At 47.8% G+C, this 15,000-nt stretch overlaps 2 protein-coding genes and 1 long non-coding RNA gene across 8 annotated transcripts in view; 1 reads left to right on the forward strand and 2 right to left on the reverse strand.

Moving 5' to 3' along the window:
• The window catches only part of cpm (carboxypeptidase M), a 27,755-nt gene extending 21,739 nt beyond the window's left edge, over positions 1–6,016 (reverse strand). Inside the window, exons 1-3 of one of the 2 annotated variants that reach the window (XM_076993745.1) lie at positions 5,799–6,016; positions 5,183–5,369; positions 47–144 (exon numbers count right to left, since the gene is read on the reverse strand). In XM_076993745.1, the coding sequence (XP_076849860.1) occupies positions 47–144; positions 5,183–5,348 (264 nt within the window). In that variant the 5' untranslated portion in view covers positions 5,349–5,369; positions 5,799–6,016. Of the gene's footprint in view, positions 1–46; positions 145–5,182; positions 5,381–5,798 lie in introns of both variants that reach the window. The other variant, XM_076993744.1, reaches the window with a different exon arrangement.
• A 36-nt stretch (positions 6,017–6,052) lies between these two features.
• LOC143498861 (uncharacterized) lies at positions 6,053–8,463 on the forward strand. The gene is made up of 3 exons (XR_013125967.1): positions 6,053–6,331; positions 7,268–7,323; positions 8,024–8,463. It is a non-coding gene; the product is annotated as an uncharacterized LOC143498861 (long non-coding RNA).
• An 887-nt stretch (positions 8,464–9,350) lies between these two features.
• Positions 9,351–15,000, reverse strand: part of usp6nl (USP6 N-terminal like) — a 50,997-nt gene continuing 45,347 nt past the window's right edge. For 4 of the 5 annotated variants that reach the window (XM_076993737.1, XM_076993741.1, XM_076993739.1 and 1 more), the window contains 4 exons: positions 14,684–14,749; positions 14,331–14,430; positions 14,040–14,192; positions 10,479–12,183 (listed from right to left, as the gene is read on the reverse strand). In XM_076993737.1, the coding sequence (XP_076849852.1) occupies positions 10,835–12,183; positions 14,040–14,192; positions 14,331–14,430; positions 14,684–14,749 (1,668 nt within the window). In that variant the 3' untranslated portion in view covers positions 10,479–10,834. Of the gene's footprint in view, positions 10,007–10,478; positions 12,184–14,039; positions 14,193–14,330; positions 14,431–14,683; positions 14,750–15,000 lie in introns of those variants that run through there. The other variant, XR_013125966.1, reaches the window with a different exon arrangement.

The raw sequence follows: 15,000 nt of genomic DNA on the forward strand, positions 1-15,000 counted from the left end.
TTCACCGGTGTGTGCGTCTACGCGCGTGTGAGCGTGTGCGTCTTACCTCGTTGCCATGCATGTTGCCAACGTATTTGAATTCTGGGATGCCGGGGCGATGCTCTCGGGGATGTTGACCCAGTATTAGGACCCAAAGCTCTCTCCCTGGAAAACAAACACAGAGCGCAAACACTCGTCCTTTAGCAGGCCAGATCCACACAGCGCATGCCAGCGGTCCGAGTGAGAGTGACAGAGCCCGCACCGAACACACGATTACTGTCTCACTCTTTTCAACCTCTCCAATGAGACAAGCAAATAATGTTTCAGTATGGTGTGGCCTGTATCCAGGCAACACGGTCCCACAAACCCCTCAGCCTCTGCTGCTTCCTATACATTCATTCACTCGCTTACTCATTCGTTCTCTTAGTCTCTCTCTCTCTCTCTCTCTCTCTCTCTCCCCCCCCTCCCTCCTCTGTCCTTTTCTGCTGTACCTCCATGGGTACCAGTGGTCTCTTGGCTCACTCATGCTTCATGCATTTAGCAAGTCCAAGCATGTTTCCTTGAACAGTGTGTACAAGCATGTAAAATCCCTCCAGACACACATGCCTGTTCATTCACACTCCGGCCTTTAAAAGCCCGGCTCTGTGGCAAGACTGCGCTCTGTATAACCCAGCAGGTGTGTTCTTGGCTGGGTAACAACAGCCACAACCACTTGTGCAAACCACAGTTTAGAGGCAGAAAAGCACGATGGTTAATGAGGAGAGGACAAACCTACACATGCATGCACACGCATGCACGCACGCACACACACACACACACACACACACACACACACACACACACACACACACACACACACACGTGCGTGCACCACACCTAACAGATTCTCTTTCACTAAACAGAGCTAGTTTTGAACCTCATGCGGTAGGCAGCACCAGTGCCTGTCGGGCACTTTAAGGGCCTGACAGGCAACTGAATGAAACTGAACTCCAGGCAGGTGGATGCTGGATCAGCACCAGTCAAGCCAGAGTCTCCTAGATCACCTCAGCCATCGTAGTAGGATGGACTCTATGGACCTGTTCAATCTGGTCAGCTTTTCAAGGACACCGGACCGTACTAACCCTGTACAGAGGCAGTAACAGGTACCCAGATGTATGCTTCATTTCCTTTGGAGGAAGTGGCCTCAGAATCTGGGGGCTTTGTGAACATGGGACAGAATGAGTGGAGTGTAAGATAAACCTGACCCCTGCAGGTGGGTGGGGGGGGGGGGGGGGTCTTACTGGCTGGTATCAGAGAGGCAGCCAAGGTTTTAATAACCAAAGTGGGCTCTTGTGCCAATCACAAGACAGATCTCCCTGTTTTTATTTAAAGCAGCTTGTAGTCTTTTTACACAGAGGACCACCCAAACACTGAGAAGTTGTGCACAAGAGCCTTTTAGCAGTTGAAGTTCATAGAGACAGAGGGGGGGGCAGAGAGAGAGAGAGAGAGAGAGAGAGAGAGAGAGAGAGAGAGAGAGAGAGAGAGAGACAGAGACAGAGAGAGACAGAGAGAGACAGAGAGAGACAGAGAGAGACAGAGAGAGACAGAGAGAGACAGAGAGAGAGGAAGAGAGGCAGACAATGGCAAATAGTGGGGGAGGGAGAGACAGAGCAAGTGAGAGTGAGTGAGTGAGGGAGAGAAAGAGAGAGAGAGAGAGAGAGAGAGAACAGAGGTGTACAAGGCTGACAGGGGTGCCTGACACTCTGCATGTTCTCTGAATGCCGGTTTTGTGTTGAATCAGGAGAGCAACCCGATCCAACGAGACTCAAAATGCCAAGCAGAGGCAGTAGCACCTGTCCCAGCGTCTCAGTGCTGCCCCATCACTCCACGGCCTAAAACAGCCACGAACGGCCCCAATCCCACGCCTCAGATTCTCCCACAACCCGTAATCACACTCGGAGATATATTCCCTCGTTCATGCAACATGACAGCTGGAAAAGAGGACAAAAAGATCACAACGCAGGTTTAATCTTTCAGGGGACGGAAATGTTCAGCACACAGGTTACAAACCTTATAAATAAGTCAGTGTGTGTGTGTGTGTGTGTGTGTGCTATTGGCTTAACCCTTCCCAAAGGCAGACCAAGTGTAAGGCTTGTAAATCATTTTTAAGCGTGTATGCCTCTTTTTATCTCAGCAGAGAATGGCTGCTCCAAGCAGCAGGTCCAGAGTGAAGCAGATTTCACTTTCAAATCCCCAGAGAGACGAGTGTGTCTGTCCCCATGGTTCAACTACAATACTGCAGGCTGGATCAAAGACCTCTTTCAGCAGGGGTGTGAAGGCGCGGATGCAGGCGTGTGTGTAGCACCCCCACTAGGGAGCTTCCAGCGAAGAAGTATCAGAGTGACTGTCTCTCTCCCTCCTCCACCCGACCTGCTCCCCCCGACCTCCACCCAGACTCCACGTGTACATTGGGGGCAACAGAACCACTGATGTATCTCCTTTGGGTGTGTGTGCTGTTATCTCCACCACGCGTGTCAGATAGTAGCAGACACTCCGCATCACATCACGGCTTCATACTGATGTGTATGTATGTGCGTGTGTATGCATGTGCGTGTGCACACACGCGTGTGAGCTGCCTCTCCTACGTTCGCAGGGAGCTGGCAGGCAGCGGCATGTGCTAGGATAGAAATCAGCTGTTGTGTCTCAGCGGTGACTAGATGTAACAAAACGCTGTATGTTGCCATGGAGGAGTGACGTCTGTGCTCTAGCTGTCTTCATACAGGACGGGTCCGCTAGTCTTACACAGTCTTAGTCTTAGACAGCGGATCTGCAGGTCAGCGCACACTCTCCACCCTCGTCTACTTCCACACGGGCCGACACGGCCACCGGCCACCGGCCGGGAGCACGACCGCGTCCGGAGCTCTCGACAACACGGGATTTGATTGGTTAATTTATTTATTTAGGTACTGATCAAAGCAATTATGCATTCTCATCTAAGAAAGAAACAAATCTCACCACCAATTAGGATACTTTAGGTCTAGATATAATACAGGGTACTTTGTGACTTAGTGGAGGGAACCTCACTGCATAGTGTGTACTTCCCCTGGTAACACTAATAACCTCCCAAGCACTAATTCCCCCGTCCTGACTCCCGTACTGTGAGAGTTCACCAGAACGAGTCAGAACTGTTGCAGCTGCATTATGAGTGTAGCCCTCATCCTCACCAGTCAGGCTCTCTCTCTTTCTTTGCTTTGGGGGGTGGGGGGGAGCAAACATGCTGTTATTCTAGATAAGCATGAGAGGAAATACAGGTGTCCGAGTTTAAGGTATCCCATGGGAGTCTCAAAATTAGCATGAAGGAACTGAACCGGGAACCACAAAGTGTGATGACAAGGCCATGACTCAAGAGAAGAAGGGAGGGAGAGGAAGATGATGGAGGGAGGGAGGGAGGGAGGGAGAGAGGGAGGGGAACTAGATCTTTACTCATGCTGAAAAGTTATACCTGGCTTGCTATGAACATGATTATAAGAATCTCATTATGCACATCCACCATTAAGTATGCAGGAATGCAAGATTGCTCTTAATATTTCATGTACTTTTAAAGAATATTTTATTGTAGGTTGTAGAAATTAAAATGTAAAATCACAACAGCAAGACCAATTCTGAAATGACCTATGTAAATGTCTTTGAAAAGCTAGCGCAAGCTAGGTGATTAAATAGGGGGGGGTTGTACTCCCGTGGTGGACTGGGTTTTGATCTCCTGTCCAGCTAAGGGCACCATGGACTCCTAGCTGTACACTCAACCGCCTCAGTAACACGCCAGAAGCTGTAAGTTGCTCGTGTAAAGTGTTCAGTGTAAAGCGTTCAGTGTAAAGCGTTCAGTGTAAAGCGTTCAGTGTAAAGCCTGTCGTTTCTCCTTGCAGCATCTTTACACTGTTCAACTAAGTTCCTGCATGGGAGAAACAGATGAACACTCGTCTACTTGCCCCTACACAGATTTGTGTGAGAACCTGAGGTAGATAGATACCTGGTTTATATTTGGTTGTGTTGTTTTGTAAAGTAAATAGTTATTAGACCGTTTTGGATTTATGGATTTCCACTAGCCAGACGACCCAATGGAGGATGAGTTCCTTTTTTTAGTCTTGGTCCTCCCAAGGTTTCTTCCTAATCCCTTCCGAGCAAGTTTTTCCTCACCACTGTCGCCCTTGTGCTCGTAAAGCTGCTTTGAGTCACACGCTGCTTTTTCTTTTACTACACAGCAAATATTTACCTGTCACACCTTTCTCTATTCTTCTTTATAGTGGGACATGGAGACACAATTTTGGTCCTGAATAAAGAGCTCAAGCTCTAGCTCCGTGTTAAACACAGTCCTGGAAAGTTTTCTGCGTTGTTGTGAAAATTGGACAGCGAGCTCCATAAAGTGCAGATTTGAGATTAGTGGCAAATTTGCAGCCAAGACATTTGTAGGCTGCGAAAGCACAGGGAAGCAGAAAGATGTGGAAGCGTGTTCTCCCGAGAGGAACCCAAGAACGCAGTTAGACATGCGGTCACACATCCAAGGGTTAGGGAGTAGCTACAGACGTCCTAGCGGAAGCACCCACAGGCCTATGTGAAGTTCTCATCCAAAATATCCACCGCAAAATGCAGCCAAACGACTTCTATTAATGCCGTGCCAAAAAAGATTAGTGGTCTCGCCGCGCAAACAGAGCGATGGTCCGTGTTTGTTTATGAACTAGATGTTAGCACACTTAGGACGTGTGTGTGTGTGTGTGTGTGTGTGTGTGTGTGTGTGTGTGTGTGTGTGTGTGTGTGTGTGTGCCCTCGCATTATCCTGGATCCAGTGGGGCAGTTACAGCCACGCGTGAGTAATTTGTCTTCGTTGCAGTGCTCAGAAGGGAGATGTGGAGAACCTTCGTAGTGAGATGCTCTCTTAACAATCTGCAGCCTCACGGTGGGAGCACACAGAGAGGTTGGTGCAGGGTGCATCGAACCCCATTACACACCAGGGTCTGAAACCCTGAAGATAAGAGACCTATACCAGACACCAGGAGATGGAGGGTACAAATTAACAGAGCCACGTGCTTCTAAACATCGCAGATGTGAAGACGTGACAAAGTTCCTCCAGCAACGTGGTCTGAGAAACTTGTGTCAGTACAACCATCACTAGACGTGCTGCTGTGTCTGAAGGTCCAACTGAAGACCAGCGAAGATCTCGCCCTCTTACCTTCAACGGAGCGGCCGATACTGTGAAGATGCGTGAAGTCCGAATAGTTTGCGCTGATGTCTTTGAGGTACTGCTGGACCTGGACCGAGTTGTGGTAGCGGAACTCCAAACCGAGCCCGGACGACACCAGAGACCCGAGAAACAGACACAGCGAGAAGATCCACATCCTCGCAAACGTGGAGAGTGTCTAAAACAGCACTGGGGAGAGGTTAAACACACACAAACCCATGTTGGTTCTCCAAATAACCTCTCTGATTTGTCTTAGTCTTGTCGTAATTGTGCAACAATAAATGTATATTATCATTTCTATTAAATTCTAAACTTTAGTGTCCGCAAACTACAGTTGTCCGTCTGTACCATCTCGGCATTGGTGACATTACAGTTTACACCAAAGCAACATCTTCACTATGACTAAACACACTAAATAAAGTTATGTTGGTGTTGGAAAAGTCCATGTTTAAACTTCTGATAATAAATAGTAATACCACAGTATAATAAAGTAACTCGAAAACGCAAACCGAACTTTAAATGAAAGATAATAATAAAAATACGAGATGAAATAGTGAATGACAGTGAATGATCTGAAGCCCGTCTAACCCAGTCTAACCCAGTCTACCTGTTTCCGAGGAAGATCTCAGATCAACACCGCGGAGCAGGTCGATAACCGGGTCGATATGTTCCGTTTCCTCCTGTATTAGTGCGGGGCCCTTCAGACCGCTGATATATCAGCAGAACATCCACCAGAACAGCACCGAGGTTCTGTGTCGCTCTGCCCAACACGCGTCCCGTCCCGGCACGTCCGCCCCGCATCGGTCCGGGCGGAGCTTTCAATCGTGTGAATGGAGGTGGACCCACACGGACGTTCATTCATTATGAGCGTTTCTGATACGTACCGGCCCGCCCCGGACCCGCCCAGGACCCGCCCGCACGCCCGTTACCGGGAATGACGGGTCCGTGTTCCCGGGACCGCTCGTGTGTGTGTGTGTGTGTGTGTGTGTGTGTGTGTGTGTGTGTGTGTGTGTTGTCAGACTGAGTTGCGGTGCAGGTGTTGAAGCAGAGCTACTGCAGGAGGAGGAACATCACCAGACACACCATCACAGTGAGATAAGGCTGGGTTGAACCTCAACACTCACTGTTCACTTTTGAAGGGTGAGTTTTACTCCTGCAGATACACATGTGGTCTGTCACCCCAAATCATCCTGTGGTGATGGTGCTTGTGTGTGTGTTCCAGCTCGCAGGGTTCACATCATATCCCATTCAATCAGATTCACACCAGCAAAGAACAGCAGAGATGAACCTTTCCACTTAATAACCTTCTTCAACCTGATGCAGCGTGTATTTTAAAACTAACGTCTAATCACACATCAGAACCGAGCAGTTCCCATCAAGAACACTGTTGTTATTCTTTGGCTTTTTCTATTTTTTTTTTCTTTCTCTCGCTAAGAATCCACACAGATGAATTTAAGCTTTGAGGTAAATAATCTTATCTGTTGGTTTATTCTAAGAGAAACTCTAATTTCAACAAAACTAGCAGAGGATGAGCTCCTTAAACTTTGAGGCTGGTTAATGTCTTCTGAGGTGAAAGTTTAACTGTCAAACCACTAATATGTTAGTCCTGGTGGGCTTTTAACTTACTGTTGCGTGATGTCTCCTTGACAGACAGCAGAGACAGAACAGACTAAATAATGTCTAAATAATGACCACTTAACCTACAAACTTTTATTTTTTGTGTGACAATTTGTAAATGATATGTGATCATTGAAAGAACTAATGTGTGTGCACTGAAGCCAGGAATCACACATTGGTGTACACACACACACACACACACACACACACACACACACACACACACACACACACACACACACACACACACACACACCTCACTATTCATGCTGCAGTACTCTGTCCTTTGTCCTACATTTTTTCAAAGCTTGTAAAGTTTGGGTTTGTATGCATCTGGAAGCACTATCATGACTTACGTGTCATCTGATGTATGCACGTGTGCATGTGTGTGCTCTCTGTTATTGGTTCACTCCAGTTCAGTCATTACTTACATCCATTACTTATTTGCTGTCATTACAGAACAAAGTCACAGTCATTGGGCCTCGCTTTAGAAAGACCTCTGGAGAGGCTGACCGGTATCTACTCCAGCAGTTTAACACTGATCACCACTGGAGGTCTCCAATGCTTAACCCAGAATCCAGCTGGGTGTCATAGCACACAGGTCTTTAAATCACAATCTTTAAGTTCCAGCAACTACATAAACTCAAATTCTGACCACAGAGGCGGCCATGGAGAAGAATTAACTATTCGGGTTTACTACCATTGATGAGCAAATCTAGGACAGGAAATGACATATGAGGGCTGGAGTTAAATATCTCTGGCTTCGTGTTTTCCCTGCTATGCCACAGCTGGTCCAATAAATACACCAGTCTTTCGTGTGTGTGCCTCCAGTGGGCCAGGGCATGGAACCACAGCCCAGCCCGGTCCGGTGCTGCCCAGCTCCACTACACCAGCTGGATTACACCTCAGCGTTGGACTCCAGTCCTCCAGGGCTGGATCTGAGCACTCTGTATTAAAAAGGCATGAGCAGCTACACAGATGAGCTCTGGAACCAGTGCCTTGTAATATTAGATCAATTCTGAATGCAGTGACAGAAACAGAACACCACCTCTGCGTACGCTGACCTCGATACTCATTGTGAATAGTTTACATAGCTGTCAAAGTAGATATCATCTGCTTTTAATAACAATAACCTCACTAGGCTAGATTTGGGTCACGGCTAAGTCAGACCCGAAATGAGCCAGTGGTGATAAATCTACATTTTTTTTTCCTCAGGCGTTGTGTCTCCTATTGCTCATGGATTCCAGGAAATGGCGTGTAGCTGGGCCTGCCAGTCTCGCCATGTTTTCATTGCAAACCGGGCTGTCCAATTAAATCACAAGCCCGATCTCTCCATTTGTGCCACGCATGGACAGGACCTCCATAGCGAAGGAAAACAATGACTCAGCTCTTCTCAATAATCCATCATAACATGGTAATATCTTGTTGTATGTGCAAATGTCTCGGAGTTTTTTTCATTTTGAGAACGCAGATATAGGATGCCTCATCTTGACGCCATGAGTCTAGGTTAGGGCTGTACGCCATCTTGTGGCTAAATAAGGCACTACAAGCGGTTTGTCTGCTCTTGTGGATGCAGTTTTATTTGACGGTGGTGAATAAACTAAAACTGTACTACTATTTTTGAACCAGTCATTTTTTTTAGATTTTAAAGTGTTTTAAAGACTCGTCTTAACCACGTCGTGCTCCGTACACCAAGCCGTTCAAAAAACGTCTATATTTGTCTTGCACGGTCAGCAGGGCGTCTCAACTCACTCCCACACACACAACTCAACAGCAGTACAATAGTTCTTGTGTTCGTTCATCACCACCCAGGGGCTTCATTTTTTTATTAGAGAAATCAGTCTTGAATGACAAGTTGCATTTAGTGTTTTAACCAAAAGCAAAGAAAAAAATATATATGTATAGAATCCACCTGACAAAATAATAACATCCAAAACTCTGTATCAAACAGTATATACAGACAGAGGCCTTTAGTGCACGTGGGGTTGAGTTGGCATTAAACCATGCTCACCGCAATTACACAGATAAATACAAGGATAGGTGGAGACACGTGATCCAGCCTGGGAGAGTAGTGTGTGCTCGTTAAAACGCAAATGAAGTGTATACATGACAAGGAACATTATATTAGTGTTCCAAATGTTTGCCTTAAAATGAGATGGAAATGTGAGATACATTATATAAAATGTAAATTCTTTAAAAAAAAAAAAATAGTAGTCTGGTTTATGATTCTGAAATGCAGGTAGTGAGGGGGGCACGTTTGATATGACACGTGTGAGAGTGTAAGCTAAGATTACATAACTGAGTCATACAAACGGAGAAGATGAAGACAGTTATTTTGAAGAATGCTGTGTGGTGAGATCCACTGCAGCCGTATGGGCCTTGTACCCAACCAAAGCACCTGTGCTCTTCCACACTCCCCCTACACACTCCCCCTACACACTCCCCCTACACACTCCCCCTACACACTCCCCCTACACACTCCCCCTACACACTCCCCCTACACACTCCCCCTACACACTCCCCCTACACACTCCCCCTACACACTCCCCCTACACACTCCCCCTACACACTCCATCGTAGTGAATCTGCATTGGCACACCCAGGAGTGTTAAAAACAAAAAACCCTTTTTAGTTGAATTATGTTACTTGATCTAACCGACCTGCCTTTTTAGTCAAGGATGTAGTGCATATTCTAAAATACAGACTGCGCACGTAGGTGAACACGGAGATCGAGTGAGGATCAAGACTGCACGGAGCAGACGGCATTGTGGGTCATGAAGGGGGCGGCACCGTAAGTGTGCGGGCACGGCCTTCATTACCTTCATTAAATACATATTGCTATATCAAACACCGCACAACCAAACATTGTTGCATCAGCCATTAGACAAACACTACTGAGCAGAAATGACTTGGTATGAAGTGTTGTGTATTTTGTCGTTATTGCAATATGTGCAGATAGCAGCGATGTGATTCTGCTCCGAGAGATGGCCTTTGTATAAGCAGCTTGCCAAAGCCCAGGCCTGTCCTGACTGTGTGGTGGGGGGGGGTCTGCGTGTGGCTCCAGGAGGCCTGGGTTCTCCGTGAAGCTCATATGCTCAACCTTCACACCTCCAGCAGCGAGCCACTGCCTTCAGGACGCTCGGAGCAGCTCTGGTGTGATGGCTTGGGGCTGGTATATTCAGGAATGGGTGGTGACCACTGTAAGGAGAGGAAGTGAGGTCACAGAGACACACTCACGTCCACCCCCCCCCCCCCCCCCCCCCCCCCCCCGATATGTTACAAATGGACACACATCTGCGTATGTCTGGGAGAGGAAAAATTCCCTTTGGGGGTGAGAAGGGGAACTTTAACATAATGGTCATTTGAATAGAAACAAGTTGTTTTCTTTTGTTTTTGTTTTTTTGCATTAGTTCATAATTAAAAAACTTTAAGTACTTTCACAAGCAAATAGAATAAACTGACCTCTAAAGAATGTGTACAGTATATACACATATAGTCTATCATTTCTGTAAATTAAAAACTAAATCATAAAAAAATTAGGATGGAAAAAAAAAATCACTTAGTCCCCTGCCCCCCCCCCCCCCCCCCCCAACTATTAATACAAATATTTAAATAAATGGAAAAAAATATCTTTGTACACTTTACATTTCTAAAAGACCTATGGTAAATATTTGCAGTTAAGTATTAGGCTACAAACAGTACAAATGCCTGACGGTGGTGAGCCCTGCCATGTTGGTTCAGTAAGATGATGAAGGCAGACAAACACTGCAAACACATCAAAAACAAAAACACAGAACACACACACACACACACACACACACACACACACACACACACACACACACACACACACACACACACACACACACACACACACACACACACATGTACTTCCAGATAACCTTCACTTAACTATACATTTTCTCTTCCACTCTATGTCACTCACTCTTCTCACTCTCCTTCTCTCTCTCCACCTCTCCGTCAGTCTTTGATTCTCTCCGACTCCCACACCTCTATCGTAACTGATCAGAGCAGCATAGTCTCTTGCATGGCGAAGGCTTCATGTCTGTACTGTGCTCCTCCGAACACCGGGGGGAGCTGTTGCCTGACGGGCTGCTCGGCGTACGGCCCGCTGTATCGCAGCGCGGTATCCGAGGCGCCGGGGGGGACGAAGACGAAATCCTGTAAGGGGTGTAAGGGCGAGCGCTGGATGAACACAGCCGGAGACTCCAGGGGCCATTCCGTCTCGCCGTACCAGGCCTCGCCCCGCAGCTGCCGATCGTAGGGCTGGTCCGGACGAAGGGCGTAGCCGGGCGAGCCCTGAAGGCGTGTGGGCTGCCTGGGGTAGGGGCCGCCCTCCCCGGTGCTGTCCACCCGGGCGGCGAGGTCAGCAGCTGCCACCAGGAGCGGGGTGGCGTGGGGCGACGGGCGTCTGTACGCGGCGTGGCTGTTGTTCCTACGCACTTTTTCGGGCGAGCGACTACGTGGCGTAGTGCGCGTAACGGAATCGTACGCCAGCTCGTTAAACGGCGGGCCGTGCGCTCTGTGTTCCGGCCACAGTCGGGGAGTTTGGGTGTAGGTGGGGCTCACGTTCTGGGCGTACTGGGCGGGAGGAATGTGGTCGGAGAGGAGGGGGGTGGTTTGGGGGATTCGGAAAGACGGGCCGGAGATCCCGCCGCTAGGGGGCCGCGTCGGGCTTCCGTGTTTCAGAGGCGGTGCCGTGAATTGGCGGCCGGAATCTCGGTCCACCTCCAGAACCTCCACGGATTCTCTGTCGGGCCCGGGGACATTGTCGTACTGCGAGGCGTTGGAAGCGCGGTTGGACCCTGGGACGAAGCCTCGAGATCGGGGGTGCCAGTGCTGTTGTCCTGCTTCCTCAGGCGTTAGCGTCCCAGAGCTGTGACGTTTCTCCTTAATGGCCGCCACCCTGGCCGCCTCCAACTTACCCTCCGAGGGTTTGACCCAGCGGGGCGTGATGTCTCTCCGCCCACCCGAGATCTGAGCGTTTAGCCCGAGTAACCTTGGCCCGTCCGTCACACCAGTCATGGGCATTGGGGGTATTTTTGGGGTCATGTTCCTCTCTGTGGGCGGGGCTGCCCTTTGCCCCTCCCACCTCTCTCCCTTGCCTGGGTGCAATACTTTGTCCACGTGTCTGTTGACATGGCTAGACGCCTGGCTGGTTTTGCGCCGATTTGGTGACCCATTAGTGGTCACGGACGATTCCGCAGCCGTGCTCACGACCGGTGGACCATCCGCCTCCCTCTGCCTGGCTGGCATCTGCCCATTTGCAACGTGATTGGCTGCCACTGTGGCCAATCCCGCTGGCTCTGGTGGCAGGAGGCCCAATGGTTTCTTCGGAAACTCCTCATCTTTACCTGTACAGGTATGGACAGCAAAAACAATCAGAATGCAGAATTCATAAATTCTGCGAATCATAAATTCATAAAACTTCATAAAACTGCACATTGTAAATACACAGTTTAATAACATAAAGAAACAAAAAACAAGCAAACAAATAAAACAAATATCTATTTTCAGTCCAAACTCTAAAACTGTGAGATAATCAAACACTGGCATTTAAGCGGATAATCACAAACTGGCATGTAAGCGTATAATCGGTCGCTGGCATGCTGGGTGTCCTTCAGTGAGGGGTATAAAAACACTTACTCCCTGCATTCAACACGTACAAATAAAACTAACACAAACAATCACAGCTATTGCCAAATCAAACACACAGGAATGGGGAGGGGAGGGTTCGCAAATCAATTCAGCACGATCACAGAATTCTTAACACGCATGAAGCGCAAGGCTACGTCAAATACAGGAGACCACGTTAAGAGGAGTATTAACACACACGGAGGGTATTCACACGCACACAGCGACGTGAGAGAGCGTTAGAGAGGATCGTGAGTTTACCACACGCACACACGAGTATGTTGACACTGGTCATGTGCTGAGGGGGCGGAAGATCAGAAACCTTGCACAAACACACACACACACACACACACACACACACACACACACACACACACACACACACACACACACACACGGACAGATTCATACAGACAGACTCATACAGACATACACACACTTACACAGATCAGGAAATGAGGTTATCAGCACTGACCTTGGCCTGAACAGAAGAATAATTTTCATATCTTTATATACGCTCACTCGAGATAAAGACATCTAATATTTAAAGATAATTAAGCATTATTATGTCGCTGCAGACAGGTAGTTATTACTGTCAGGCTCAAATGTAGTTCAAAATAGCGCACGCACTTGTTGACATTTGAATTAGGAGACGGCGTTTCCTCCCAGCCTGCCACTGATGAGCACGTTTGTAACACAGCGTACATCCAGAAACATTTCCAGGGTGTTTTAGGTGAGAGAAATGTCACGGAAAAGAAGACATTCTAGTGTCCTACATGACAGGCCAGGTCATGTGACAGACAGCAGACAAAAAAATAAATCAAAAGACCAGAGACAAGACGCGTGTGCGAGTGTGACGGTGTGCGTTTGTGTGTGCCGGGTGCAGGGGGTGAGGTGTGGGGGGAGGGGGTACACGGACGGATGATTGACAGATGTGGTAGCCAGTCGTTGCCCACCGGTTGTGTTTGAAGGAGGGGGGGTGGTCTCCTTTCCCACCCCCATTAGTGTAGGCTGGAGTCAAGTTCAGGTGAGAGGGAGAAAACGCAAGAGTCAACGAGAAGATCAGACAGAAACAAAGCACAGGTGTGTGTGTGTGTGTGTGTGTATTTATCTATATGACATGTAAACCGTAAAGACATGAAGATACACAGCACAAGGAAGCGGTTTTCAGGGTGGGCTGAGGGGGCGTTATATCCTCACACAAGTGAAACAACCATGTTTATATCTGCACTTTCCTCCAGCAATCAGATTAGGTCTATGTTAGGTCTATGTCAGGTCTATGTCAGGTCTATGTTAGGTCCAGTCCTGGCTGGGAGTTTCTGGACCCCTAACAGCCATTTGGTTTGTGTGCTTGTTTGTTTTTTTTTTTTTTAGCTCCCATCAACTTCTGGGAAGAAATTCTCACAGCTTATTCCAAAACTGCAAAAATTTTAGACTTTTCAAAAGAGTGAAACCCGAGAATTGCAAAGAGGTCATTTAAGTGTAATTAAGGGGTGTGTGTGTGTGTGTGTGTGTGTGTGTGTGTGTGTGTGTGTGTGTGTGTGTGTGTGTGTGTGTGTGTGTTTGTAGACAGTACCTTCAGGTGGAAGCTCCAGTTTATAGCGTCTGAGTTCAGACATGGAGTTTTGGAGCTGCTCAACTACAAAATCATCTTCGAAGAAGAAATTCTTGGACAGAGTCACCTGCAGGAACTCCACAAGCTCCTCCATCGACTGCTTCATCAGAGTCTCTGCACACACGCACACACACACACGCACACACACACACACACACACACAGAGTGACTAATATAGGTTAAGCTCTCATTTCTCTGGTCTCTCCCCTATATGAAGCCCTGTGTGTGTGTGTGTGTGACGGGGGCTGGTACTTTTGTGCAGTTTCAGGATGGTGTAGGACATGGCTGACAGGATCCTCTCGCCCTCCAGGATGTATATGTCCCATATCCTAAGAGTTAACGTGAAGGGGGTCTACAGAACACAACAGGCACACACACACACACACACACACACACACACACAACCCTTCTCAGCAATTCATGATAATAAAAGACAAGTTATACAATAATCCAGTTGGTATAGTGTGTTTCCGATTTTGAAATGTTATTTTCCATGCACTATACTCCTATAGCTACAGCAGAGAGGACGTCCCACCCACTTAATCCCTACAAATTCTACCAGGGAATCTGTACATTCAGTGAGGATTCAGCTTTGAGTTTCTTACACGGTCCAGGAAGCATTGGAAGAACCACTTCATTGTATATAGGCTGGTGTAAACCTCCTGATTGTCCTGTAGAGGGCAGCAAACACACAGTTTCTAAAAACCCGTTAGGAGCGTGGATCTCTGCTTCTGTCCCGGGCACTCTGTACTGACTCAGCTCTGGCACCCTTGACCATAAAGGTCTTGTTTATTAGCTGATGAGCCCAGATGTGAGATGAGCAAAAAAATTCAAAGGCATACAGACTGTGGAGTCTTGGGGACAGAGTGAAAATACACAACGCAACACACAAACTGATCCCACAGTTAAAAGCACACACTCA

This window comes from Brachyhypopomus gauderio, unplaced genomic scaffold (genome assembly GCF_052324685.1).
Source record: "Brachyhypopomus gauderio isolate BG-103 unplaced genomic scaffold, BGAUD_0.2 sc120, whole genome shotgun sequence".
Lineage (NCBI taxonomy): Eukaryota > Metazoa > Chordata > Actinopteri > Gymnotiformes > Hypopomidae > Brachyhypopomus > Brachyhypopomus gauderio.